Source organism: Bacillus rossius, chromosome 10 (genome assembly GCF_032445375.1).
Source record: "Bacillus rossius redtenbacheri isolate Brsri chromosome 10, Brsri_v3, whole genome shotgun sequence".
In the NCBI taxonomy this organism is placed as follows: domain Eukaryota; kingdom Metazoa; phylum Arthropoda; class Insecta; order Phasmatodea; family Bacillidae; genus Bacillus; species Bacillus rossius.
In genome coordinates this window covers 57,216,902-57,244,395 of record NC_086337.1, presented here as the reverse complement: position 1 = coordinate 57,244,395, position 27,494 = coordinate 57,216,902, and the positions used below count along the sequence as shown (strand labels likewise).

Below are 27,494 nucleotides of genomic sequence, written 5' to 3'. Positions count from 1 at the left end.
CTCCGCCGGCATGTGTGCCTCAGCTTAGCTTCGACGCTCTGGAGGGGACTGGCTCCAACGACCTCCAGGGTAGACTCCACGAGCCTCTGCTCACTCGGAACAATTCCACCTGTCCATTGCAGTGGCGGATCCAAGGGAGGGGGGGGGGGGCACCAGGGGCAAGTGCCCCCCCCCCCCCCCAACCGAAAAACCAGTTGTCTGCTACATTAATATTGCCGACAAAAATGATTGATTCTGAAACCAATAAAATATTTTAATATAAATAATTAGGGACCGGAAAAATTCGCGGATTCGATGACCTCTAGGATAGCCTCCATTATCCTCTGCATTTCTCAAGCAAACACGCGTGTTCATTGGTTACTAAATTGTGAGGCGTCTCCACTGGGTAGCTTGTGATTCGACGCTTCTTTGGTCGATAGTCTCTCATTGGCCCAGAGAGCTCCAGTTAAACTGCGAGCCAATAGCAGAACCAGCAGAATTGTACACACGTTTGAATTTTAGCCTATCACGAAATGAATCCGCGAATTTTTCCGGTCTCTATAAATAATGAATTTCTTGTAGAATCATAAAATCTGGTGGTTGGATGTTATGTGTAGTGTGAGTAGATTAAATACAAATTTAGTAATTTTAAGACATTTTTTCTCTGGCTATTCTGAAATCCTAGAGTGCCCCCTCCGAGGCGAACCTCTGGATCCGCCACTGGCTCATTGGCTACTGACTCGTGACACCTGTTGACTGGGATGCTCGTGATTCGATACTAATTACGTCGAGGGATATTCACTGGCTCAGAGTCTTCCAGGCAAACTGTGGTTCAATCACTAAAGCGGCAAAAAGGTTGAACGCATGTGGGTTTTTATCTTATCGCGAAATGAAACTGCGGAGTTTTCCCGGTCTCTAGCAATAGCTACGGCCAGGCACTTTCCGCTCACTAGACCAGCGGTTCCCATTGTTGACGTGATAACGTCTGATAAATCGATGAACGCCGGCTGCACTCACGAAAGATTGACACGTTCCGCCTGAGCCTAGCGTGCAAGAACCGGCCAACCGCCGTGCGAGAAAATCTTCTATAATATCAAACAGGTTAAGGCGGGCTTTTTAACTAATTGTTCGTGATTATATTTAACCAAATTATTTAAATTAAATTTGCAAAACTGTAAATAATATTTGAAAATTAAAAAAAGTATGCAAATATTTCCATCAATGTTTTCTTATGACGTTATCACGTAAAATTATCGTCCGCAAACCGATTTTACAGACAACCCCCGTTTTTTTTTCGGCCAGGGAACCATATGATCGACTTTTATATTGGCGGAACCCCAACTTCTTCAAAGAAAGTTATTTGACAGTAATTCTCACAGAACCCCCGTTAGTTTACGCGGAACACCTCTTGGGAACCGCTGGACCGGACTGCAACATTGCATACCCGCGCTGGCGACTGTTCCCTTGTGATTGGCGGCCGTCTGTAAGAGAAGCCATCACCCAGTTTGGCCGGGCCATTCAGGACGCGTTTTCTTCCGCACTGGACGGCTGTGATTGGTGTGCTGCCAGCGGACACAACTCACCCAATCACGAAACATAGACGATGCTACGGTGTTGCAACTCTCAGAGTCTCGAAATCTTTACACGCCCCTACTTATAGCTAGAGACCCGGAAAAATTCTCGTATTCATTTCACGATATGTTAGAACTGTACCTTTATATTGCTTCTGTGATTGGCTCACAGTTTATCTGGAGGACTTTGAGCCAATTGAAAATCTTCAACCAAAAAAAGTATCGAATCGCAAGCGTCCCAGTTGACAGGTCTAACGAGTTAATAGGCAATGAGCAGGTGGCATTTGCCTGAGTGTGTAGGGGGTTGTGGAGTCTATCCTAGAGGTCATCGGAAGTGCGAATTTTTCCAGTCTCTACTTATAGCGTCGAGCCACGCAGAAGCCACAAAAGTAGTTACTGAATTGTCTATGAAGTCCAGCCTAGGTTCAACCAGTACCGTGAATATCCCTGGCCTCTAGATAGAATTTGAAATTGTGCTGTTCACTGCTGCGTTCTTAGTTGTTCTATGACGCTGTGTTCCGCAGTGACGTACCCCATGGACCTGGTGAAGACGCGTCTGCAACTACAAGGGGAGTCCCTGGCGACAGAAGGCACATCTCGCGTGAGTACTGCACTTTCACCTCGTCGACTCATCGCCAGGGAGTTATACTTAGCAACATAACTCATTTCGGGAGACAATTGTTGGGTCAAACTAATTTGACTAGTAGGTTGAATTTGAAGCCAGATTGCTACAATTCCATCTCGTTTAAGGGAAAAAAAAAAAGATTGCAAGTGAGTAGGGGGAGCAGGCGGATTCTGCCACAACAAAGGATATGTAAATTAGGGTAATTAATCAGTCACCCCCTCCCAATAATCAAATTTTTTTATTGTTCTCTTTTTTCTCCCCTCCTGAGGCCTGCTCAAGTGATGTCTCCAAAAGCCATCCCTTGTTTAATGGACATTGATGACAGTCATTTTATTTTTTTTTCTAGTCGAACCCACCATAAATATTAGATCTTACAATTTTTATAACACTTATAGGTAGAGACCGGAAAAATTCGCGGATTCATTTCGTGATAGGCTGAAATTCAAACATGTGTACAATTATGCTGGTTCTGCTATTGGCTCGCAGTTTAACTGGAGCTCTCTGGGCCAATGGCAGACTATTGACCAAAGAAGCGTCGGATCACAAGCTACCCAGTGTAAACGCCTCACAAGTTAGCACCCAATGAACACGCGTGTTTGCTTGAGAAATGCAGAGGATAATGGAAGCTATACTAGAGGTCAGTGAATCCGCGAATATTTCAGGTCTCTACTTATAGGTAGGTTCTTGAAAATGTAACTTCGCCAAAATCTGAAATGAGCAAAAAAAAAAAAAACCCTTGAAGTTGCACGTGGCAGCTAAGGTCTGGGAGGTCATGACTGTTGGATGTTACAGCTGAGGTCTGGGAGGTCAGGACCCTGTTGCAGGAGGCTCGCCGAGGCCTGGTGAGGACTGCTGTCGGCGTGGTGCGCGAGGAGGGACTCTGGGCGCTGTGGCGGGGGCTGTCGCCGGCCATCTGGCGCAACACCGTGTACTGCGGGGCGCGAGTCGTCATCTACCAGCAGCTGCGGGACAACCTCCTGAGCCCCGACCCCGCCACGGGGGCCTACCCCCTGTGGTGCGCTCTTCGCACTGGCCTCCGAGCCGCGTCACCCCTCCTGCCGTCAGTAGAGGCCCGAAAAACTTGCGGGTTCATTTCGTGTTATGCTAAAATTCAAATAATTATACCTTAGTGCTGCTTCTGCATTGGTTCACTGTTAATCTGGAGGACTGAGGGCCAATTAGAGACCCTCACTCATTGAAGTGTCGAATCAAAGGCCACCCAGTCGAGACGACTCACAATGAACAGTTGGCATTTGCCCGAGTGTGTAGAGGATATTGGAGTCTATCCTGGAGGTCATTGAACCCGCGAATTTGTCGGGTCTCTAGCCATCAGCAGCCGAGGTCACTGTCGGGCGTTCCCTTGCGTTCCGAGGGCTGAGGGGCTATGATCTCGGCAAGAGCTAAAGTCTGCCTCAGCAGCGTGTACAGTTGGCAATCCTCACCTTCTATTTGCTTGAATGAAAAATTATATATATACCAGTCTCTTTGCTTTCGAAGTTGAAATTTGGTGATTAGGTACCATCTAAATATTTTTTTTTTTAAGCCAAAATTGTGTCACTAGTTTCAATAACTACCCAAAGACATAAACAACGTCAGTTATTCAGAGTTCAGATGGAGCAGATACTTATTCTCACTGTCGACCGGGCCAATAAGCGGTCCTCATTAAAGATTGTCAAAGAAATGGTTGCTGTTGCCAGTAGCCTCTCTGCTGTTAGTAGAAAAGGCATTGCGATCTTAAGTGGAGAGATACCTTCCATCTAGGATGTTTTAGTTTTCTGTCATTAATAACTCTAAAAATAATTGTTTTTTAAAAACAAATCTAAGCTTATCTCGACTTCCACTATGCAGAATTCCTTAACAGGTTTTCCTACAGTAGTGCAAATTGTGTGTCCATTAAGTTCTGTGTGAGAAATAAAATGCAAAAATATTTATATATTTATTTATTTATTAAATATAACATTTTGTTTCATTTTGGTTTTCAGATGTGACAAAATCAGTTAAAGCCTAATATTATTAATTTTTAGTACAACAAAATTTTAAATTCTGAACTCTTATAACAAATTATAAAGAAATATATTATTATAATCCAATGGGGAGAATACAAATAAGGCTTTAAGAACAAGCACTGTTTCACTAAAAGTGCTTTTTTTTGCCAAATTAGACTCAGATTATGGATTCCATCCTAAAAGCCCTATGTGGTGTCTGCCCTAGATTTTGCAGGACTCTGCAGGGCCCTCATATTTTGGAGCGGAACCTTGTCGAAGGGTCTGGAAATTATTCCAGAAAATGTTGGGATGGTTCCTTATTATGAGTCATGGTGATCCTTTCTGCCTCGCTATCATCGACACTTTAAGCCCAATCAAATAAAAGTGACAATAAAGTTTGATCTTAATATCTGTTTGTTTTGAAATTGATTGCTAAAATTAAAATCTCAAAACGTTATAAATAATTTATTAAAAAATTGTGTAAAAAATAAATGATTTTTTTTATGATTGTGGGCTATAATTTTTTTTAGCCAAAGAATAAAAGTAATCATAAATAGGGGACTGCAATTTTTGTGAAAATATTTAGAGATTAGCTGTGCATTGTGGCATTGTCTGTGTTTTCGTGATTGGTTACGTTACCCTCCCTGAATGGTTTTGCCGAATAAGACAATGGCTTCCGTTGCAGACTGCCTCTAATCACAAGGAAGACACTGCTAGTGTGGGAGTGACTTGTTGCGCCTAAACATTAAATTTTTTTTGACGTGACGTCTAATAAATTGATGAACGCCGGCTGCATGCACGGAAATGTCCCGTTACACACATAGTCCCGTTATGCTGTGTCCCATTACGCTCATTGTATGCTTTTGCCGCATCTATCTCTCTTCCACTCGATTGGAACAACCATCAATTTGACTTTTTCGAGGCACATTAAACTTGAAACACTCCCATTCGTTTCCTACTTTTCCTATCATCGTCCTATCCTTAACAGAATAACACAGATTGGAAGAAGTTAAATAGCAAACATGTATAAAAGTTAAAGTTAAAATAATCTCTTCGTTAAAGTAATACACATATTTGAATTAATGAGTGCAAATAAAAGTAAATTTATCAATTAAATTGTAGATTTCATTTCACTCCTTCTTTGTAACCATACAAAATAGTGATAATTCAATAAGAATGATTCAATTTTATTCATAAAAGTATGCAATCATTTCATCAATGTTTTGTTATGACGTCACGTTAAACTATCGTCTGTAAACCGACTTTACAGACAACCAATTTTTTTATTTTTGAAAATGTTATCCCTCAAGTTTGACATTACGTATAGTCGGGGAGTGTGCGCGAGGGCGAAGGCCACGTGATTTCAGGAAGTCCGCAGCCAACGGTCTGGCGGCGGGCGTGGTGGCCCAGTTCCTGGCCAACCCGGCAGACCTCGTCAAGGTCCGCATGCAGGCGGAGGGCCGTCGTCGGCTGAGGGGGCTGCCTCCCAGGTGAGGCCGGCAGCCAGCGCCTCTGGCGGAGGCGAGAGAACATGCTCCGAGGCAGGTTAATAACAAGGCGGCAGTTGCTGAACTTGTAGGCAGGCGGGTAAAAGAGCGTATCCAGGTGAAAACAGAAGGGGAGCAGGGGGAAATTTTTTTTTGGAATTTGCCAGATGGGGCATTTTTCAGAACTTTTATATTTCAATTTCTTTATTTATTAGATTGCAACATAAAATTTTTTTCGCTAACTACAGTTACTTGCTTCTTGTTTTGTTTTATTTTTCCACTTCAGAAGGGGAGCAGCTTCAACCCTTTTGGATTCGCACATGGGTACATCCATGGCGTAAAGACAGGAGATGGCATCAGGGGCGTAGCCAGGGGGGGCGAGGGTTTTTAGGGGTTCTACCCCCCCCCCCTTAGCCCCCATATTTTTTTCTTATCTGAAAGCAGGTAGCTAAAAGCCTGGGTGTCTTACTGCTATCACCGGCCACTGCACTGGAGGGGAAGAGTAAGCGAGCCCTAACTATTCTCCTTCCCTTCCCCTAACCCCGTCACGAGCAGAAGCTATAAGGTTGTGACGCCGTGACGGGTCTCAAGCTTTCAAATATCTTACACCTACTGTATTTAACCAGCGCGGTAATTATAAGCAGGTGGTGACTGGGCTTCCAAAAGTGTAAGGATCGCTGCGTGCGTATAGAATTGAGACGATGACATGGTGTCATGCAACTCTTCAAGCTAAAGCTAATTGTTTCCAGGAATAGGCCAGTTCTGCCGAAACCCAACCCATTTTAGTCCTTTTTTGTTTTTTGCATTGTCCAGCTTCGAGCATGATTTATGATTTTGAGTGAACGTGGACAAGGCACTTGGATTGATTAAAACCTCTTTAGTTAATTTCTTACTTCATCACTCAAACAATTTTTTTTATTAAAAAATTAATAATATTTTTACCATTACAATATTTAAATTTAATTACTGAAAACAGCTAAAATAGCACTATTTGGACGTAGTTATGCAAAAAGGAACCAACCCACAATTTTGTTATATTTTATTTGAAAATAAATTAAAATAGTACAAGGTTGATCGTACCGTCGTTGCTATTATTATATCAGTATTTATACTGGACCATTAAAATTATACCCACATTATGTTACAATACGAGAATTACAATTTATAATTAACTTTAACTTCAAAATACTCAGAATAGGTTTCATGTGGGTTGGTTCCTTTTTGCATAACTACGTCCATTTTACACCTTAAATAATACAAATTTTTCTGGGGGAGGACGCCCGGACCCCCAGCTTTAATAGGGAGGGGACCATGCTTCTTACCCCCCTCCCCATACACGAATCCTGGCTACGCCACTGGCTGGCACGATATGACATGGTGGGAGTCGCTCCCCGCGACGAAGGCGGACAGACACCATGGACCACACCGTGTGCGTGCCGGCCGGCAGGACGGAGTCTCTGCTGCGCGCACTCAGGCAGATCCGCGCCGAGGGGGGCGTGTGGGCGCTGTGGAAGGGCTGCGTGCCCAACATGCAGCGCGCGGGCCTGGTCACGCTCGGCGACCTCACGGCCTACGACTGCTCCAAGAGGTTCCTCCTGCACCGCCTGGCGCTCGGCGACAACTACGTCACTCACGCGCTCGCCAGGTGACGGCTAGGGACGTTTTCCCAAACCTTTAGGCCGGGTTTATAGAAAACGCAAGAACGCAGAAACGCAAGAACGCAGGACGCGACAACCGCAAGAAATTCACAGTCGTTTATAAAAAAACGCAAGGACACCGGCCATCGCCAACGTAAAAAAATAAAATTTCAGGAATAAGTCATGATTATTTTTAAAATTTTTGTTGTACTTATCGTACAGGCAGGGAAATTTTTTGGATAAGCTGAACAAGAAATTCTTCAGCTTCCTCCATTGCGCTGTATTCACTAGAAGAATGCCAGCCCAAAACATAAATAAAGAAACACAAACGTAACAATTACAATCGCAGAGCCTTCTATAAGCATTACATGACAGTTTCAGTTTCCACATACTAAAGCAACCAGTATAGAAGGCCGAAACGCAAGGAGAAAACGCAAGAAGTAGAAAGTTGAACAACTTCTGCGTTGCGTTCGTGCGTTATTGCAAATCTTGCGTTTTTTATAAACGTGCTGGTAGAAGAGTTAAGGTTGGACTTTTACCATAGTTGCATTTCTTGCATTTTCTATAAACCCGGCCTTACTCCAGCGCCGGTACCGTGCTCCACGAATTCTTCGATCTGTTGTTTTCAAGTAATAATGATCACAGGCTGTCGCGGTTATTGTCCGAAGCTGCTTGGCTTCTGGTTTCTAGCAGCATTGAACACGAAGATTACACAGGCGTTTCGGTAGACCTTCGTCACAATCTTCAGGGTAGCAGTTACCTACCGAAGCCAAGCAAATTTATTTTTGAATATTTTGCATGATAATAAAATACAATATTAAATGCAATAAAATGCAATAATAATGGAAGTAATTCATACAATAAAATTAAAAAAAGTTTAATCAATATGTTTAGGTATGTGGCAAAATAATTTGAGTTGGATAAAACATTTTTTAATGGTTTCCAATCCACTTTTTTTTAGATTCTGAATTAATATCATAAAATCTTTTTAGTTGTGTGTGTCAATACCGCACAAGAGAATTACAAATTTTAAGCTTAATTACATTCTGAAGTAACTGGTATTTCATGCTTTGATTCTTGGTTATCCGATTCCTGGATACCTGGAGTCTTTGAGAATCTAGGGCGTCGCGGTATTGACTTTGATGTCCCTGATTCCAAACACTTCAGTGTGACTCGACTTCGCGAGTACCGAGTCAGTGACATAGCATCCGCGCTGTCGTCCAGATTTTCTGTTCAGTTTCGTCATTGTATCGCCTGGAGTTGTTGTGTTTTTGTTTTTACTTTTCGTGTTGAAATTGTCTTGTCATCAGTCTATTTTTTTCGTCTGTGCTTTATTTTTCTCCGAACAAATTTCTTGTGGCGAGGTGAGTTGGGGGCTCGATCGTGGTTTGTACCCTCTTTCACAACCAAAAATTAAGGAGTTTTTAAGGACCCCTTTACTTTACTGCCTTCACTACTATAAAGAGGTAGAAAACTATTTGTAATATAAAATACCTCCAGAAAATAAAAATGTTAAATAGTTAATGAAGAACAAACAAATAATTCTGTTGGTTAGTAATTTGTCACAGATAACCCTCTTTTGTCCCAGAATTATCTCTTAAACACATCTAACCCACGCTTAGTGTCTATCTGGAATTTGTAGTCCGAATGTTTTAATTTGATCACTAATAGTCAGCAAAACATACCTTTTTAGTTTAAAGGTCTGAATCAAAATATGAAATACAAATTCAAAACTTTTATACATAAAATCGTCTCATGTGGACTAAACTTTGCCAATTTTAATATGCACGTGCGAAGCGTTGTTTTGCTACCAAGTCGAAAAAAAAAAAAAAAAAACTTTCCAATATGCGCATTTATCGATTACTTACAAGCTATCATTTATTATTAAGGAGTTTTTAAGGAATCTTAGTGAAATTGAAGGACTTTTAAGGGCCCTTGTACAATTAAAGAAAAATGAAGGTGGTGCATGAGCCCTGTGGATGTTGCAGCGTGCTGGCGGGACTCGCGGCGGCCGTGATGGGCAGCCCGGCGGACGTGGTGAAGGCCCGCGTGATGAACCAGCCGACGGACGAGCGGGGGAGGTACATCCGCCAACCCCCCGGCGACGGAGACTCTAGCGCTCGCTGCAACAACACAGCGTCCCGGACGGCGAAGCAAGGCAGCTCAGGCCGGTGGCTCAGGCCCACACCTCATTTCAAATCCAGAAAAAAACATACTACGTGTAAAAAGATAAAAACGAGAGCTTTACAATTCTATTGTATTTACCTGAATATATAACGCTATGATATTTACCAAAAACTGTGAAAACTAAAAGTGGGGGGTCGCATTATAATCGAAAACACGCATCTTGCCACAGGGGAACAGCTTAGTTGAAAAAAACTACAGGTTCTGTCTGTAAACTGCATCACTCATGCCACTTTAGCCCGGGGCTTCCTGGACCCCTGCTCGGGCTGACAGATGAGAGATGCAGGCTGTAGGAGGGTGTGCAAGTGTAGTTTGTCCCTGGGTTTGTTCTGCTTCTCCTCACTGAGGCTGCTGGGGACCTTTCTCTTTCACCCTCCCAGGGGAACACCAACCACAGTATATGACTGGTATCCAACTTGTGATCAGGGGCGCAACAACAGGGAGGGGGGGGAAGGGTATTTTGACCACAACCCCCCCCCTCTGAAACATTGAAGTGGGGGCAAACGGGGGGCATAGAAATTGCTGTGTAATCAATTTTTAGATAATAAAACTGCTTAAATAGCACCATTTTCCACCTTGAAACACAAATTTTCCCGGGGGAGGACCCCCGGACCCCCCCGCTTCAATAGGGGGCTTCGATGATTCTTTATAAAAAGGTATATTGCCCCCCCCCCCCCCTTTGGAAATTTAGTTGTTGCGCCCCTGCTTGCGATGTATTGAAAATGAAACGACTGCAAACATATTTGGAGTAGCGGAACTAGTACGTGGTGGCAATGCGAGGTGCTGTCGAGGAAAGGTTCCGGAATGAGTTCTTGCCCCCGGGGTGGAAAGCAGTCTAGCAGGGGGAAGTCAGGGGGGATGCGAGCGTGATCGCCACGGGGCGCAGCGAGAGACCGTGCGTGTTGCAGGGGGCTGTACTACCGCAGCAGCACGGACTGCCTGCTGTGCACGGTGCGCGACGAGGGCGTGCTGGCCCTGTACAAGGGCTTCATCCCGCTGTGGCTGCGCCTGGCGCCCTGGTCGCTCACCTTCTGGCTGTCCTACGAGCAGATCAAGCTGTTGCTGGGCGCGCAAACCTTCTGAACCCCCCATCATGATCCTGCCGCACTGTTTACAACCCTCCAATCCCCCCCCCCCCCCCCCGCAGCGTTTACAAACCCCCCCCCCCCCCCCCGGGCCGCAATGTTTACAACCCCCCTACAGTGTTTACAAACACCCCCCCCCCCCCCTCTTTCTCACGCATAGCATCGCTCACAAAAAACACTGCTGCTTTTCCATAACACAAGTCTTTCTTCTTTATTTCACTTTTTAAAACACACTTTTCCCATCACATCAGACTTGCGATCTCGGGCAACACCACATACAGAAAATCCCTGTTAAGAATTTGCTGAGATGCTTACAGATTTTAAACATATCGACAGGGAAAATTAAAAAAAAAAAAGATGGTAAAATTATATGATGTCATAGATAGGTCCAGTTATCCATTTTTTTGTTATAGTTAATACGTAGAGAATTTTTTTAACAGGGTTTTTACCTGCATATTACAAGTGATCAGGAAGGTACACAAGGAAGAGCTTTGAGAAGAGGGGGGGAGGAAGGGGGGGGGAACGCAGGAGAGAAAAATCCCCCCCCTTCCTTTTTACAAAATCATAAAAAAAAAATTATATAATTCCCACCAACAAATGGAAAGAATTTGGAAACAAACAGCAGGCAAAGTGGTTCTATGTGAATTACCCCTCCCCAACCGCCCTTTCCGAATGAAATTCTGAAAAATTTTGTGTCGGCACCTGCTAATTTATGTACAGTTACAGTGTGAGAAATAAGTAATGCAAACTTGGATGGTAAATTACGAAACATAGTATAGTATACTGGGAGCTCACCGGTATTAGAAATAGAGCTAGGCCGGCACTGCGGAGTGTACCGGCAGGAGCGCTAACCTGTGCTGCTACTGGTCGGTGGAGTAGCAGTGCTCTGCATGAGGCATGAGCGGAGCACTGAAGCACATTGCAAGTCGACAGAGCTAGGGAGCTCCATCACGCTCAGGAAGGTGTGCGTTAGGCCTGCACGAGTGATAGTATTTGATGCAAAGCGAACATCAAATCTTAACATTTAAAATATTCGCGAAGTCGAATCAAAATGTAAATATGTTCTCAGTGAAGCTGTATCACACTTATTTTTATAAAATAAATGATTGAAGTAAAAACAAAAATTTTCCTTTAATGTTTTGTAATGTTTAAACTGATTAAGTGATTAACCGATTGAGCCCTATTTAAAACATCATTCAATAAAAATCATAAAACAACCCAAAATGCACAATATTACATTGAGCATTCATAAATGCAAACAAAGTGCCATCTTGTGATTTTTTTTTGAGTAACCAACTTAAATGAAATAAAAAATAAATTTTTCAATGAGCCAATCTTAGTCTTCCAAGGTTTTAAGGCTTGGCAGCAACTGCAAAGCTTCACATTAGATCCAAAGCTTTGCATCACAACCGAAGCTTCAAATAAAATGAACGATCGATATCCTGGTGAAATCAATTCAATTATTAAAAAAAAAGCTTCAATTGATTCGCTTAGTCGAAGCTTTGCACAGGCCTGATGTGCAAACCAGTGTAAATTTATTTCATGCGGGAAAACAGTATAACATGTGTTCCAACAGCTATACTAATGCAAACCATGGTATAGAAAATATTTAACAATTATATGATAAAATTTGGTGGATGCTACAGCAGGAGTGCAATGCCTTACGCTCCGCCACTGAGGTTACGTGATTGTAAGTTTCTATGTGTAGTTAGTTGAGACAAGATTTTATGGTTTTAGTTTTAGTTCAATTTGGTTTATTTAACAGGAGATTTTGATGTTATTGTTTTTATCTTTAATGAATTCTGTTTATTGAAAAAAAAAAAAAAAGCGTATTATTGAACAAATATGACACTTAATTGTTTCATGCTACTTATTTTTCACCAGAACAGTGTCTTTTAGACCAAGATATAATGCAGTTGTATAATATAATAATTTTTAATTAGTATGTCTAGGGCAGAACATTTGAAACAAATCAGTAAGTATTTGTGTGTTTAAAAAATATATCAACTTCTTAATGTAAAAATAAGTTACTAATAACAGGCTTTTAAGATAAAAAAAACAGTGAACATTTTTTTCCCAATCTAGTTAGTACATATATATTGGTACGAACAACCAGTAGCGTAGCCAGGATTTGTGTATAAGGGGGGTTAAGAAGCATGGTCCCCCCCCTATTAAAGTGGGTCCTCCCCCGGGAAAATTTGTATTTTAAGGTGTAAAATAGTGCTATTTGAGCAGTTTTCGGTACTTAACTTTAAATATTGTAATGGTAAAAATATTATTCATATTTAATAAAAAAAATTCTTTGAGTGATGAAGTAAGAAATTAATTAAAGATATTTTAATCAATCCAAGTGCCTTGTCCACGTCCACTCAAAATCATAAATCATGCTCGAAGCTCTACAATACAAAAAAAAAGGAATAAAAGTGGTTGGGTTTCGCCAGAACTGGCCTATTCCTGGAAACAATTAGCTTTAGCTTGAAGAATTACCCAGTCACCACCTGCTTATGATTACCGCGCTGGTTAAATACAATAGGTAGGTGTAAGATATTTGAAAGCTTGGGACCCGTCACGGCGTCACAACCTTATAACTTATGATCGCGACAGGGGTAGGGGAAGGGAAGGAGAATCGGTAGGGCTCGCTTACTCTTCCCCTCCTGTGCACTGGCCGGTGATAGCAGTAAGACACCCAGGCTTTTCGCTAGCCTGCTTTCAGATAAGAAAAAAATATGGGGGCTAAGGGAGGGGGGGTTAGAACCCCTAACCCCCCCCCCCCCCCCGGTTTCGCCCCTGCGAACAACATGCTGAATAAATTAAATTCTTTGAATTTAATAAATGAAGATATGTATTACATTAATGTGATTTGAGTTAAGTTTTGATTAAAAATACTGATTAATTTCATGATTTTAGTTGCATTTCGTTGCTTTATTGTGTATTAACTTGCATTTCAATGTTATATGGTATACGGACATGCTTTCCTGTGTTGTTTTGTTTTATCGCATTTCACCATGTAACACTTTCCCTGATAATCAGCAACAAATCTACATTTGGCTCTATTTTAATAAACTGTACTCTACTCACTTCATTTTCTACTCAAATATTTTTATTTCAACCATGAAAATAATCTGAAGATGTGGACCTATTGACTCAATTTCTAAATATTAAACACAGATGAAAGAAAATAAGCTTTCTGCCATTATCACAGTTATGTATTTTTTGAAAATATTGTAAAACAGTACATTTAATCACACATGGTAACATAATCCAGGGTGTTCACAGTCTAGGAAACCAGAGAAAAAATGAAAAGTGAGAGAAGCTGGAATTGGCAAATGTAAATATTTACTTAAATCCTTTAAGGTCATAGAAATTCTCCAGTGATAGTAATTTGAGGGGAAAATGTCATGTACGTATTCTAGTCTGCCATCACACAGACTGTGAAAGCAGATTTATTTTCAATTGTGATTTTAGTGACCAGTCATATACACTATAAAATGGCATATCCCAAAGTCCTGTTTGAACTAGGCCAGCTATAGTGATGGTGAAGGCTGGATGTTCTTTATTTCTTCCAGAATATTGCAAAAAAAAAAAAAAAAAAAAAAAATCATTTTCAAAATTCATTCGGGAAAGTTTAAAATTTTGATCAGGGAAATTTTACTACAGATTTCTGTGGACATCCTGAATTAAGTACTTTTATACATAAAATGTTAAATTTCCTGGCATGCTGACAGAGCCGACAGTACAAAAAAAAAAAACTAAATAGGTATGTTGGTCATCCTTCCGCAGCCAGAACTGGGGTCATATCTTCGTTACGTGATACCCTCGAATTATCTTCACCTGCAAAAGAAATTATTATAGTAATTACACCATACTTTCTGAAATAAAAAATGCTGATAGCCATTGAAAAAGTTAACTGCATCCTAGCTGTCTCAAAAAAAAATTGTTTGGCCCGAACATTAAAAATTTGCCTGGTTGCCCAAAAACTGTCAAAATGAAACAACTCTGCATTAAGTAAGTATGCTGTCTAGGTTATGAAATTCTTCCTGAATTACACATAAAAACATAATTTCCTGAATTTTAAAGAAAATGTTATTGATATGTTTGTGCACAGAACATTAAATTATGCATAGAATCAAATTACAAATTAATTTTTTTTTTTAAAGCACAGGTAATAAACAGATACCAAATCTGATACTAAACAGAACAACATGGCTGATAATATTACATGAAATGATGCTGACAGTTCGGTTGCTCTATTGGCAAATGGTAGGGCAATGTTGGTGTCCCCGACACAAGACGAAATTCAGTCTTATCTCTATAAATTCATGGTAGATGGTGATGCCCTGCAGCCATCATTCAAGCCAAATTTGATAGAGTGACCCAGTGAAGGTCCAAACTATTTTTGGGATATAAGAAGCATGTTTCACCCTTAAATGACTGTACATTTGTCCAGTGTCATTAACACGCAGTTTTCATTTTACTAGATTAAGATGAAATGTTCCAAAATAAGCTTGAACTGTGTAATTATATGGGATACTTTGGCATGTGTTGCTATGTCGTTTTGGCTGGGTCCAATAATTTATTACTTGAAACAATTTTATCCTAATTTGTTCCCAGAGCGACATATGAGCATTAAAATAGTAATATCTTAATTAAAGAAACAGCATGATTGGCTGTATAGCATGTCTCATTCTCAGTTGGCAGTGCGCACTGTAATGAATATCTTTCTCACTCCAACTGACGATTTCGGCCATTAGCACTGGCCTTGTTTTGGTCAGGATATACACCATGGAGCATAACAGTTTCAGACACACCTTTAAAATATAATTACATTTTTTTAAATGTATCTGAAACACTGCATATTTTTGATAATCCGGAATGAGAATTTTTTATATGTTTTTATGTTTATTTCATTAAGAGCATGATCTGATAGTAATACATTTTTGCTTCTAAGGACATGCAACTAAATGATGCCATCTTGGTTTAAACCATTTTTTTGTTAGCAAAATATTTTTTATAAATTTTTTTGTTTGAGCACAGCACATAACTTAATTGAATGCTAAAATAGTTTCTCCCGTGAAAAATAATTGGTGTTTTGCATTGCATTATTATTATTTTTTTCTTTCAGAACGACTACAACTGTAATAATACTGTCAATCCTGTTTCATGGTGTTAGAAAAATCAAGTAGCAAAATTTGAAAACTAATAAAAATTACAATTAACGATGGTATACAAAATAAGATTATTAGTGTTAGCTAGCCGGATGACAACAATCTGGCAACACTGGGCATAATTTACTCTGTCATGAGACTCAGGGCCGGATTCAGAGGTCTGGAGGCCTCGGGGCAACAGAGGAGCGGAGGCCCCCTGGCCCCAAACTATTTTCCAAGTAAAATGCACCATTTTTTTCAGTCAAGTTTTCCAATAAATAATTTATATTGCGAAATCAAGTATATTCTCTTAGTATTGAAAAAAAAAACATACATAAATATAATCGGAGACAAGAATTGCACAAAATTAAATTTTAGTGTTCATGAATATTTCTGTTAATATTTAACAATAATATAATCATGTATGTACAAAGTACTGTAGGTAAAGGTAAAACAGCGAAAAAAGAATATCAAAGGAAAATATGTTTACTAGAGTTTACTTGTCGGAATTTGAAAGATTTTTTTTCCCGAAGTCTCTATTGTGGGGGCCCTCCGTTTGTGGGGGCCCCGGGGCTTTCGCCCCGGTTGCCCTCCCCTAAATCCGGCCCTGATGAGACACGCTACAGTGTTCCAACATCATCAGGGATAGTGAGCAGGGGCTCAACAACTAAAATTTCCAAAGGGGAGGGGGGGGGGGGGGGGCAATATACCTTTTTATAAGGTACTCCCCCGGGAAAATTTGTATTTCAAGGTGGAAAATGGTGCTATTTAAGCAGTTTTACTATCTAAAAATTGATTACACAGCACTTTCTTTGCCCCCGCTTGCCCACACTTCAAGGTTTCAGAGGGGGGGCAGAATACCCTTGCCCCCCCCCCCCCTCCCTGTTGTTGCGCCCCTGATAGTGAGGTCACGGGGGCCCGGCTGCACACCCGGGAAGAGGTCCTGCAGCGTGCTGCCGTAGCGGAAGTAGGCGCCCATGCACGGGTCCAGCCCGCGGCACGTCTTCTCCACGCTGCCGCGCCAGTTCCAGAACACCAGCGCCTGCCGCCGCACGCCCAGGTCCTCCGTCAGCAGCTTCATGTTCTGTCCCGTCACGACACGTCACGTCACGACACTCCACTCCACAAGGTGCTCGGTGGCTCGGGCACAAGCATCCGACTTGTTGTCGGAGGCTCAGAGAGTCAATCAGGGTGCTTGTAATAAAAATTACCTTAATTTTCCCCGACTAAAATTGCCAATTTTCATGACTACTCTCTTTTATCGCATAATCGTAGCACCCATATTTTAGGGCGTCAAAATTTGTTTTAAATAAACCTCTCAGGTAAGAATCGCATGACGTTTTTGGTGCCCGCTATTAGATTCTGAGCTCTTTGTGTAGGCATTTTTTCCATATAAAGGGAGGAATTTTAAAGTAGAAATCTAATATTTATTACCACTTACTTATTTAATTAACGAAAATACGAAGTTGTTTGATGTGTCAATTTTCTTTTAAAGACTTTTTAAATGTTATAACTTTTATCTGATCGTCCGCGTCGCCGCGGTAAACCGCTTATAAAAATGTAGCCAGCGCTAGTTGGCATCATTAATGTTTGGTTATGTTGCTTCCCGTATAGAGCGCGCACACGTAGTTGAATTACAATATCTCGCTGAGTGCATGCAAAACATCCTATCTTTCGAGTGTCAAGTTAACTACATCTGATGGCCCACACTCTTTCGTGGTAAGTGGGTATGTACTATGACGATATGACGATAGTTATGCGTTTGTTCAGGCTCGCATTCGGGTCACAGATTTTGTTTTCTATTTAAAGTTGCAGAAAGGTTTTTGTTGCTTGACTTATTAATTTAAATTGCTTGGCGTACTCTTTTATACGTCACTTTTTAAATAAACGTACTTTCCATGAATGGGTTTTGTTTTCATGAATAACTTTACCTAACAAAATTTTTTTTTCTTGCATAAATGTCGCACGCCTACTTTTCAAACTTAATTTTAGTATAAAATGTGCGACGATTATGCAATAAAACATGGTATTTCATTTAATAATTTAGCAATCTTCTAAATGAAATAACGAAAATTCACCTTCCACCTTCTCATAGCTGGCACAGAGTTATAAAATAATAAAAATTAAAGCTCGAACAAAATCTTGCAGATGCCATTTTATAGTATGTATGACTATGCACTAAAAAAAAAACCATCCGGCAAGACTATAAAATGACATTTTACGCTAAAATTACTATCACTAAGGAATTTCCAGGATTTCAAATGAATTCCCTGACTTCCCCTGGCCAATTTCAACTTCCAAACTTTCCAAAACTTTTCAGAATGTGAACACCCTGCATTTTAATATTTTTTTGCTTCAAGACACCAACTGTGAGAACTTAATTAAGTAGAATAGAGTAGTGACCCTGGCTGACAGCGACATAAACGAATGAACTAGGCTTAATGCCTCGCTGACATCGAGGTCATCAGAAACAATGAGACGTAATGATTAGGGACAAGATTAAATGGTGATTTGGGATAAAAAAAACAGAATTAACACCAAAAGCATGTCAAAATACCGCATAGCACCGACATGCAAGTTATTTCGTAGAATTAAATCGCATTTAACCAAAACTTCATTCAAACTATAAAAAAAATAATCTTTTAATGTTTGAAATTAAAAGAACGTTATTATTTTCGGACAAAAGTTGTTCCAGAGTGCATGCATCAGAATAATTAATTTAGGTAATTTGTTTTATTGTGCATCTCTTTTTGAAACACTTTGAAACCACAAACGCTCACTAATTTATATTTTATTGTCCTGTACGGATCGGTTTTAGAAAAAATTTAACACATAATATTTTATTGTAAAAATTGCAGCATATAAATTTTACCAATGTTTTGGCGGAGTAAGTACAACAAATAGCTTCTATAAAAATAAAAAAAACCATAGCAAATAAATCCTCTGTTTTAAAAACGAAATTGGACTAAGAATAATACCATAAAATCTTGTCTCTAATGAGCATTTAAGAAACGCAAAGGGGGAAGAGGGGGAAACTAGACGACTCGTGGCAGCGTCCGGCACATACACCACTTGCAAACGCTCCGGGGAACAGAACACGGACGGATGGCCTTCGAGGCGTGTGAGGGGCCCACCTTGGCCGTGGTCGCGTCGACGGAGAAGACGTGAGTGCCGTCCACCACGACCAGGAACACGGGCCGCTCCTCCGCGGAGCAGCGTGCCACGATCATGTCACGCACGTACTCGGCCGCGGGGAACACCAGTCCGTGCTCCGGCCTCACCAGCAGCACGTCGTTGCCGCTCACCTGCGTGGCAGTGGCGGCGCGAGTGTTAGTAGAGCAGCGGTGGCATGAGTGTTAGTAGAGCAGTGGTGGCGTGAGTGTTAGTAGAGCAGCGCGCCACGATCATGTCACGCACGTACTCGGTCGCGGGGAACACCAGTCCGGGCTTCGGCCTCACCAGCAGCACGTCGTTGCCGCTCACCTGCGTGGCAGTGGCGGCGCGAGTGTTAGTAGAGCAGCGGTGGCATGAGTGTTAGTAGAGCAGTGGTGGCGTGAGTGTTAGTAGAGCAGCGCGCCACGATCATGTCACGCACGTACTCGGTCGCGGGGAACACCAGTCCGGGCTCCAGCCTCACCAGCAGCACGTCGTTGCCGCTCACCTGCGTGGCAGTGGCGGCGCGAGTGTTAGTAGAGCAGCGGTGGCATGAGTGTTAGTAGAGCAGTGGTGGCGTGAGTGTTAGTAGAGCAGCACGCCACGATCATGTCACGCACGTACTCGGCCGCGGGGAACACCAGTCCGTGCTCCGGCCTCACCAGCAGCACGTCGTTGCCGCTCACCTGCGTGGCAGTGGTGGCGTGAGTGTTAGTAAAGCAGCGGTGGCATGAGTGTTAGTAGAGCAGTGGTGGCGTGAGTGTTGGTAGAGCAGTGGTGGCGTGAGTGTTGGTAGAGCAGTGGTGGCATGAGTGTTAGTAGAGCAGTGGTGGCATGAGTGTTAGTAGAGCAGTGGTGGCATGAGTGTTAGTAGATCAGTGGTAGCGCATGAGTGTTAGTAGAGCAGTGGTGGCGTGAGTGATAGTAGAGCAGTGGTGGCGTGAGTGTTAGTAGATCAGTGGTAGCGCATGAGTGTTAGTAGAGCAGTGGTGGCGTGAGTGTTAGTAGAGCAGAGGCATGCTTCTAGAGAAGTTTTAGTATCCATAGTTGTGGTAGTTTTTTTTTATAATTTTTAAATTATCGGGGCTTAAGTTGCTTACTCGCAATGTTGATTTTCTAATTTTTTCATCATTACTTTTATTTCAGGGCTATTTCTAAAATTTTAGCTATATATCCCTCTTGCAATTGTTGGTCAGTCACACATATTTTCAACAGATTTTGTTTTTTAGTGTAAGTAAATGGATGTAAAAATATGCACAAGTGATCATAATTATGAAAACTTATGCAATTTTTTCACACCCAGTCTATTACTCGCAGTGAATAAATTTTGATAATCTTTGTGGCATCCCGCTTCACTAACACACACAGCCCCTGGCTAGGTGGGCCCCTTAATGAACAATGGAAAAATTAGCAGAATCAGTAGTAGTGGTAGAAGTTGTGGTGTTTATGTACACACACACACACACACACACACTTTTTTGACGTGATAACGTCTTATAAATCGATGAACACTGGCTACACGCACGAAAAAGCATGACTCATTGTCACGTTCCACCTGAGCCGAGCGTGCAAGAACCGGCCAACCACCGTGTGAGAAAATCTTCTTTAATATCAAACAGGTTGAGGCGGGCTTTTAAAAAGCGGCAATTTAAAAAATTTGATTTATTTTTCCAATTTCATAATTTCAAATTAACAATTTATTGACATTGATCAGATTTCAGTTTATTTGTGTAACTAATTGTTCGTGATTATTTTTAAACAAATTATTTAATAAAATTTGCAAAAAAATTGCAAACAATATTTGAAAATTAAAAAGTATGCAAGTTTTCGTCAATCTTTTCTTATGACGTTATCACGTAAAATTATCGTACGTAAACTAGGGGTCTGCGAGCAGAGGATATTCACTTCGAGTCGAGCTCAAGCGAGTTTGCTAAAATACTCGCGAGTATCGAGTCGAGTTTGAGTTTTTTTTTTTAAGTTTATTCCACATAAATTAATTTACTGTGATGGAGTAATAAAATGTGAGAACTTTTGAGAAAAATATGGAAATAAAAGAAGAAACCATTATCATTGTTAGCCTACTAAATAAATAGGCAGGCCTACATATTTATTAAATTGTATGGTCTATGGCTGTTCTTATATTTGGTTTACATGGCTACAAAGATACAAACACTTTAGGCCTGTTTGGTAAGTCGGTCATGCAAAAAAATTAGTTGTTCTGCATGCTCTGGGAGCAAGTTTTCTCTTCGACGGGAGATGGTATTTCCTGCTGAGGAGAAAAGTCTCTCGCTTGCTACCTGAGTGGCAGGTATTGCGAGGTAATCCTAGCTACTAGAGGTCTGCAAGCCTAAGAATTTTACTTCGAGCCAAGCTCGAGCTAAACTACTTGAAAGTTCTCGAGCTTTTATGGTACAGTTGCACTTTTTGGAAGTTATTTTTGTCTTAAACTTAGTATAATGTTTGAATAGTGTTAAAATGAAGTGGGCTTATTAATTTTGGTAACTATTTACAGTGTGCATTTACATTTTGCACTGCTGGAAAAAAATTAAAAAAAAAAAAAAAATATTTTTGCCATTGAATCTTACCTGATTACATTGATTTATCACTTGCAAAAAGAAAAACATATGCACAATAGACCTACAAGGAAATTATAAAGTCTTTTTCAGTATCCTGAAGGCTGAAATATGTTTACTCATGCCATCAAATGTAGAGCTGTACTGATACGAATCGGCAGAAGCCGATTTTGCCGATATTTAGTTGAATCTGCATTTCTGCCTATTTCCGATACGCTTGCTAATGTTTGGCCGATATTACTGAAAAACGAAAGAGTGCCATAACCTAAAAATCCACGAGTACCTTTTTCACTTTTCATAGTAGTACTGCATTCTTTCAACTAACATTTTTTCTTAGCAACATGTGCCAACCGTACATATCAAAATTTAACATTTTTTTTTAATATTCTTTAATTTTAATACGTCATAAATAAATATATTTCCACCACGGTAAAAATACATATCTGTTGTTACAGTAACTATAGTGCAAATGTGGTAGCTATCATGCTTCTGTAGTAATTACTAATTATGGTATCTACAAAGAATCTTTAGTTCTTTTTATGGTAATTATCTTAAGATAACTAATGGGCTTGTACTGTAGGTATGGTACATTATCCATATTTCTTCGTAAGTTGTTGTTCATTTGTCTTTTATTCACATTTACGTGCATCATTAGTAATTGAGACATGAACTTTTGGAAAAATTGTAAACGGTTCTTTATATCACATTTAATGGCGTAATTGAACAAACGTAACAGTGTGCATTTGTAGACTTATTTTAATCAAATATTTTGGTGATTTGTTCAATATTTGTTTCAATTACTTAAATAACTGGCGATTAATTAAGTAAAATTCAAAACTTTTTGGTTAGGTAGGCCCACCAAAAATTTTTAACCTTCATTTGTAGGAGAGTTGTTATTTGTGATGTATGAAAATTTGTATGAAAGTTCGTCAAATATGCAGGCAAGTACAGTATATATGTTTTATTTATGATGCAATTTATAAGTAAACAATAAACATAACTTTTGCAAGTGGAGGGGAAAAAAACTCAACTCGATTTTTCGAGTTTTGATTTCGAGTTCGAGTTCGAGTTTTACACAAAAACTCGACTCGACTCATTAAATTCGAGTACTCGCAGATGTATAACGTAAACCCGACTTTACAGACAACCCCCTTTTTTTTTTCGAAGGTGATTTCTCGAGCGAACGCTCTGCGGTCGGATCGTACCGTTACGTGCTTGATGGTGACGCTGGGCCGCGCCGACTCGTACAGGATGAACACGACGTCGGCTGCGACGCCCAGCAGGATGCCGTACTCCAGGCTGAGCAGCAGGCCGCACGTGAACGTGACGAAGAACGGAACGAGGTCCAGCTCTGGAACAGACGCGACCGTCGCAAGGCAGCACTTACAAACTGCACGGCGGATCCTGCCGTGGTGTCTGCTGACGATCTGGAATCAATGAACGGGCTTAAAGTCTCATTGACATCAGGCTCATTAAGCTGAGCATGGGCGTAGTTCCCCAGGGGGGGGGGGGGGGGATGGGAGGGGGCAAGTGGCCAGCCCCTCCTGGAATCAAAAGCCCTTCACTGATGGGGCCAACTTGCGCCTGCAAAATCGTGACTGTGAAACGGGTTTGATAATCTGGACGTGAAAGCTATGTCCCGTGGAAAACTTTCTGTATGTTTTAAAGATTTCATATTATTGTATGCATACAGGCCTAAATATGGGCAGTATACAACATATGAGCACCCTACCCTATCCAGAAATGACTTGTGTCTGTTAAAACCCACTTGCAAATCTCTCGGGCCGCGTAAACCCGCCCCCCCCCCCCCCCCCCTGGGAATCCGGCATATTTAGCCCCTGCTGATGAGAATGGAGTACATGTATTTACATAATTAATTGGAGGATACCCCCCTGGCTTACCGCAACAACTGCGAAAAATTACTTTGATTCCCTCTTCCTCTCCGGAAACTAATGTTCTAGAGAATACGTACCTTGTAAGTTTTCAGCGGTGTGTATGATGTAAATAAAAGCAATAATAACACAATCTGGTCACAGATTACTTTCAACTCTTCAAACATCTTTGAAGACAACATTATGGCAGAAATTACCAGTGAATCAACTCATTTATCTGACACACTGCCAACATTGCAACTGTCTTCCTGTTTCGTTAAAATACATGGAATAGTAACAGCAGGGTTCCCAATCTCACATTTTCCCTGAGTTTTCCCTGTCACACCTAAGATTTTTTTCCCCTGTCTCATTCGTCTATCTGGCAAGATAAGACATACTACAATATACATTATTATCAAAACAAACACACATAACACGCAGAATTAAGTGTAATATGTTTTCTTACAAAATATACAGTTTACACTGTTGAATATATAGCTCAGTAAACCACAATGCCCATCAAGATACAAATTCCTAAGACACAAATTTGTGGTTAAAATATAAACTTCTTTTAAGACATTAATGTACAAAAGTTATGAAAAATTCTCATACTGGTTTTTAATAGGATATAATCAATTTCCCGGTGTATTCCCGGTTTTGAAAACAGTTTTATAATTACCGGAGATTTCAGTTTTCCAGATTTATCATTAAAAGGGTTTTTTTATTACAAGGATAAAATTGTATCTGTTTATAGGTCCAGGGATAATTTTGTTTAAACTTGTAATGCAGCAAATGTTATTAAAGAGGGATTTTCTTGAGACGGTTTTAATGTAAAATTTGGTACAAAATTCATGCTAAATAAATTACATTCAATGAATTCACCATAGTTAAATACGTATAACAATTTTGTAACTTGAGTTAAGTTTTGTCAAATTGCTGATTGATTTCATGTGTTTAGTTACATTTCGATGCTAAATGGTGTATTGGCTTGCATTTCAGTGTTGTGTTGTATTACATTGCGGTGTTATTTTGGTTTTATCGGTTTTCAGCACATAATATTGCCCTTACTAACGAATGTCACATTGTTTTGGCAGGTCAAACAGAAAACCCTACCGAAAATCCTGTAGTGATATTCTACTGTTGGACCGCGATGTACCGCCCTAGGAGCCGTGGCGGGCGGAGAAGCGTGTACTGACTTTTGGTGCTCCAGAGCAGCGGGACGACGCGGTAGTCGACCATGAAGAACATGGCGCAGACGATGACCCCGCCGAGGCTCGCTTTGGGGATGAAGTAGAAGGTCGCGGTGAGGAACCTCAGCGCGAGGACTATCAGCGTCCCTGCGGACCACACGCGGAGTCACTGCCTGCCCCGGGGGCGGATCCCGGGGTGGGGGTGCCCTCCAGCTAATCACAAAAAAGAAAAACATTACCAAATACGGATGTCTGGGACTTCTTTCCTAAAACACTGAACGATATTAACACCACACTACTCATGGGACAATGTACTTAAATCTCTCTTTCTATACTTAACGCTTGCATTATTTTCTGTTATTAAAATATATGTTTTATTCACAGTTTTGAAAATAAACTTTACAATACTGAAAAGCAGTACAAGCGTCTCAATCATTTCAGATACAGTTAAATTTTCAGTTTAAAAATAAATTAAAGTGCTAAAACATGTCTGCAAAACATTATAATTCTCACATCCTAGTATAATCATCATTTGAAAACTAACATAAGGGTTCAACGAGACACACCCTATGGGAAGGGAGGGGTGATGTTAAAAAAAAATCTTTGCATGACATTACCTGTGGGAAGGGAGGGGTGATGTTAAAAAAAAATCTTTACATGACCTTACCTGTGGGAAGATAGGGGTGGTGTTAAAAAAAAACTTTACATGACCTTACCTGTGGGAAGATAGGAGTGGTGCTAAAAAAAAATCTTTACATGACCTTACCTGTGGGAAGGGAGAGGTGGTGTTAAAAAAAATCTTTACATGACCTTACCTGTGGTAAGGGAGAGGTGGTGTTAAAAAAAAATCTTTACATGACCTTACCTGTGGGAAGATAGGAGTGGTGCTAAAAAAAATCTTTACATGACCTTACCTGTGGGAAGGGAGAGGTGGTGTTAAAAAAAATCTTTACATGACCTTACCTGTGGTAAGGGAGAGGTGGTGTTAAAAAAAAATCTTTACATGACCTTACCTGTGGGAAGAGAAGGGGAGGGGAGGGGGGTAAAAGCCATCCTTATGTAATATTTTACTTTGAGTAAAAATTCCCCTGCACTGAAATGATTGCCTAAGTGACACGGAACAGTTACACGTGTGCCCGAGTGAAGGGAAGAGAGACACACGACACAGTCGCGGCTCCGTACCTGTGACCAGGCCCCCGAGGGGCGTCCGCACGCCAGACGCGTTGTTCACCGCGGTCCGCGTGAACGACCCTGTCACGGGCATCGAGCGGACGAAGGAGCCCAGGATGTTGCTCATCCCGAGCGCCAGCATCTCCTGGGTCGCGTCTATCGACTTGCCTTTGGCTGGAGCAAGCAGAGAGAGAGACACACGGTCGTCGACATGACGTCTGGGGCGAAGCAACCACAAATTACTAGGGATGTGAGAGTACCCGATATTTTCGGGTACGGTTCGAATCCACAATTACCCGTACCCGGAATCGTTGTACGTACATGGATTCGAACAGTATTACGAATATTCAAAAAAGTTATAAATTAATATAATACGGCTCAACAATACTAGCAGTGAAAAATAAAATTAGGCTACTATTACGTAAGTATTTATAATGATGTATCAAAGAAAGATATGTAAATTAAATAATTAAAAGAATTTCGAGATTTCGATAGCTTAAACTAGGCATGGTCGGGCAGAGAAATTTGACTTCGGGCGGGCTCGGGCGGGTAATTGTCCAAAATTTTCGGGCTCGGGCAATCTCGGTCGGGCATCAAAATCAGTTAATGAAATAAATTTTGAACATAAAATAGTCGTACTTAAGTTTGCATTGACAAACCTGAACTGTTTTTATTTATTTACTATACCGCACTGATGTGAAAGTTAAACATTAAACTAAAAAATAGAGTGCATATTAATCTTGGAAATAAAGTGCTTATTAACTAAATTGTGTTTGGGTAGCTGCTTGAAGGTTCATTGTCACTGTTGATTGTTTGACCTACACTTCCACTGGTATCCATTTTGGTAAAATAATGACATGAATTAAATAGAAACAATTCACAACCACTTTCTGTAAATGCCACGCAACTACAATGTGTGTAATTAAAGTCAGCTTATAATCCTTCTCACACACAGCAAGCAGATCCACCGGCCTTGAACACTGCTTTGTGACTATTGAGCAGTGAGCATCCGCCGTGCGTACGCGCGCGCGCGTGTGTGTGTGTGTGTGTGTGTGTGAGGCGGGCGACCAGCTGCATCGTTAGTCAGCCAGCGAGAGTAACGGTAAATGTTGACCTTGACCACTTCGGCTTGCTGCAGGGCTCGCTCTCTTATATCTGTCTCCCCCTCCCACAAACACACTTGCTGACCGGGCACCTTCTTTATCTTATCTCTCACGCACACTCACTTCACCGGCTGGTGCCGGGACGGCGGCGGCGTGGCATGTTCCTGCAGCTGCCGCGCGTTCCAAAAAAAAGAAGCTTTGTTTACTTGCGCCGTGCGGTATTGCCGTTTTCCAAGGTGCCCAATATTTTCGGGCACTGAAATACCCGCCCGGAATTTCGGGTATACTTGATACCCAAAACACTGCCCGAAATTTCGGGTACCTGACCATCCCTAGCTTAAGCTATAATTACGAATTTCGTCGTATAGCAAACTAAAAACAATTACATACCTACAAGAAAAAAACGTCTGGGCTATTTAATGGAGAAAAAATGGTTTCGTTTTGCTGAAACATTTATAAAACTGAGATTTCCCTGTGGCGTGCAGTTTATTACGATTGAGTTGGAGAATCGAATATGTTTTGATTTTATATTTTAAAGTGTTTATTATTAATTATAATTAAGTTTACATAATTATAAACTTTTCAATCTCAGTGTAATAAATAATTGCCAGTAGTTACAGTAAGAAAAAATAGAACACACATTATTTTTAAAATAATCAGTTATTTTTAATTATTCTATGCTTAATATTCGGAATCGGATTCATATCTCAAATATTGCCAGGGATTCAAATCGGATT

General features: G+C 40.9%; 2 protein-coding genes across 10 annotated transcripts in view; one reads left to right on the top strand and one right to left on the bottom strand.

Annotated features, from left to right (window-relative positions):
• LOC134536252 (mitochondrial uncoupling protein 4-like) overlaps positions 1-12,992 on the top strand; it is a 31,278-nt gene extending 18,286 nt beyond the window's left edge. For 2 of the 5 annotated variants that reach the window (XM_063375956.1, XM_063375953.1), the window contains 6 exons: positions 2,075-2,151; positions 3,000-3,190; positions 5,528-5,650; positions 7,095-7,292; positions 9,273-9,365; positions 10,377-12,992. In XM_063375956.1, coding sequence (XP_063232026.1) covers positions 2,075-2,151; positions 3,000-3,190; positions 5,528-5,650; positions 7,095-7,292; positions 9,273-9,365; positions 10,377-10,551 — 857 coding nt within the window. In that variant the 3' untranslated portion in view covers positions 10,552-12,992. Of the gene's footprint in view, positions 1-2,074; positions 2,152-2,999; positions 3,191-5,527; positions 5,651-7,094; positions 7,293-9,272 lie in introns of all 5 variants that reach the window. The other 3 variants (XM_063375952.1, XM_063375957.1, XM_063375954.1) reach the window with 2 other exon arrangements.
• Positions 12,993-13,737: 745 nt separating this feature from the next.
• Positions 13,738-27,494, bottom strand: part of LOC134536251 (sodium-independent sulfate anion transporter-like) — a 38,552-nt gene continuing 24,795 nt past the window's right edge. Inside the window, exons 8-13 of one of the 5 annotated variants that reach the window (XM_063375947.1) lie at positions 25,667-25,828; positions 24,491-24,631; positions 22,629-22,774; positions 18,832-19,002; positions 16,628-16,781; positions 13,738-14,384 (exon numbers count right to left, since the gene is read on the bottom strand). In XM_063375947.1, coding sequence (XP_063232017.1) covers positions 14,320-14,384; positions 16,628-16,781; positions 18,832-19,002; positions 22,629-22,774; positions 24,491-24,631; positions 25,667-25,828 — 839 coding nt within the window. In that variant the 3' untranslated portion in view covers positions 13,738-14,319. Of the gene's footprint in view, positions 14,385-16,627; positions 16,782-18,831; positions 19,537-22,539; positions 22,775-24,407; positions 24,698-25,666; positions 25,829-27,494 lie in introns of those variants that run through there. The other 4 variants (XM_063375948.1, XM_063375949.1, XM_063375951.1 and 1 more) reach the window with 4 other exon arrangements.